Here is a 1,652-nt window from a genome sequence, read left to right on the forward strand (position 1 = left end):
AAAAAAAAAAAAAAAAAAAAAGAGCCTTGGGGGTTCTAGAATCCATCCCCTCAGGGACAGAGGAACAGTTCCGTGTCAGTTTCCAGAAAAGCTACATAGTACCTGCTCTGAGAAAAGTAATGGTAGTACTTAATTCTCACTGACTTATTTATTAGAATGTAGTCAAACTGGAATCCAGAGAATACATTTTTTTTTTAGACTGGGTTTCTCTGTGCAGTCCTGGCTGTCCTGGAACTCACTCTGTAGACCAGGCTGGCCTTGAACTCAGAAATCCGCCTGCCTCTGCCTCCCAAGTGCCTGTGGGATTACAGGCGTGCGCCACCACTGCCCAGCTTACATTTCTTTTTATAATTTGCTTTTTAGTTTATTTGCATTGGTATTTTGTCTGCATGTATATCTGTGTGAGGGTGTCCAATTGCAGGAGTTCCAGACAGTTGTGAACTGCCATGTGGTTGCTGGGAATTGAACCCAGGACCTCTGGAAGAGCAGCCAGTGTTCTTAACCACTGAACCATCTCTCCAGCCCCGAGAATGCATTTTTCATTCGATTTTTTTTTTTTCAAGACAGGATCTCATTATATAGCTGTGGTTGTCCTGGAACTCATTATGTTGACTAGGTTGGCCTTAAACTCATAGAGATCCGCCTGTCTCTGCCTCACTAGTGCTGGGATTAAAAGCATACCTGGCTGAGAATGCATTTTTTTAATAGTCCTACAATCTGTGGTTATGACAAAAATTCAAGTGGAATTAGAATAAAGCCAGGTAGGGTAGTCAGCTTGTGATCCCAGCACTTGGGAGGCTGAGGTAGGGGAGTCAGGAATTTGAGGTGCACCTGGGTGGTATAGGGATATGGTGGTGGCACATGCCTTTAATTCCAGCATTTGGGAGGCAGAGGCAGGTGGATCTCTTGAGTTTGAGGCCAGCCTGGTCTACACAGTGAGTTCCAGGATAGCCAGGGCTAAACCGAGAAACCCTGTCTTCAAAAACAAGAACAAAACAAAACCCAACAAGATATCAAAATGTATTTCAGTGTTTGGCATCAGACTCCAGGCCTCACACACACCATGCAGGCCCTTTGCCAGCCACGCTCCATCCGCAGCCCCTAAACCCTTCTTCTCCTCAAAGTTTGGAACATGGGACTCACACTCCTTTTATGTGTTTCAGGGTTTGGCTGATGAACTTGCCCTTGTTGATGCTGATGCGAACAAACTGAGGGGAGAGGCACTGGATCTTCTGCACGGCAGTCTTTTCCTTAGCACTCCAAAAATCGTCTTTGGAAAAGGTTCATTTTAGTTTTTAGATATTACTTCCAGAGCTTTGTGAAAAGAACTGAGTTTATCGTGAATAATTATTTGACCACTGTAATCCCAACACTTGGGAAGTTGAGGTAGGAGAAAGGGCGGGGGTTTAGGTCAGCCTCAGCTACATACCAAGTTTGAGGCCAGCCTGGGCTACATGAGACCTGTCTCAAAAAATAGAATAGGCAATTTTACCAAATTGACTTTAATCAGCATGTAATTTAAAACATCACTTGGGGCTGGAGAAATGGCTCAGTGGTTAAGAGCACTGACTGCTCTTCCACAGATCCTGAGTTCAATTCCCAGCAACTACATGGTGGCTCACAACCATCTGCACAATCTTTTTTTTTTTTTT

The 1,652-nt window shown here is 44.2% G+C and overlaps 1 protein-coding gene across 5 annotated transcripts in view; it reads left to right on the forward strand.

The window, feature by feature from the left end:
* LOC110326699 (L-lactate dehydrogenase C chain) overlaps positions 1 to 1,652 on the forward strand; it is a 34,387-nt gene that overhangs the window by 22,345 nt on the left and 10,390 nt on the right. For 4 of the 5 annotated variants that reach the window (XM_021205372.1, XM_021205452.1, XM_029543563.1 and 1 more), the window contains one exon: positions 1,164 to 1,281. The exons of the other annotated variant lie outside the window; for it this stretch is intronic. In XM_021205372.1, the coding sequence (XP_021061031.1) occupies positions 1,164 to 1,281 (118 nt within the window). The remainder of the gene's footprint in view (positions 1 to 1,163; positions 1,282 to 1,652) is intronic. 5 annotated transcript variants of the gene reach the window in all.

The sequence above is a fragment of the Mus pahari genome, chromosome 1 (assembly GCF_900095145.1).
Source record: "Mus pahari chromosome 1, PAHARI_EIJ_v1.1, whole genome shotgun sequence".
NCBI lineage: Eukaryota > Metazoa > Chordata > Mammalia > Rodentia > Muridae > Mus > Mus pahari.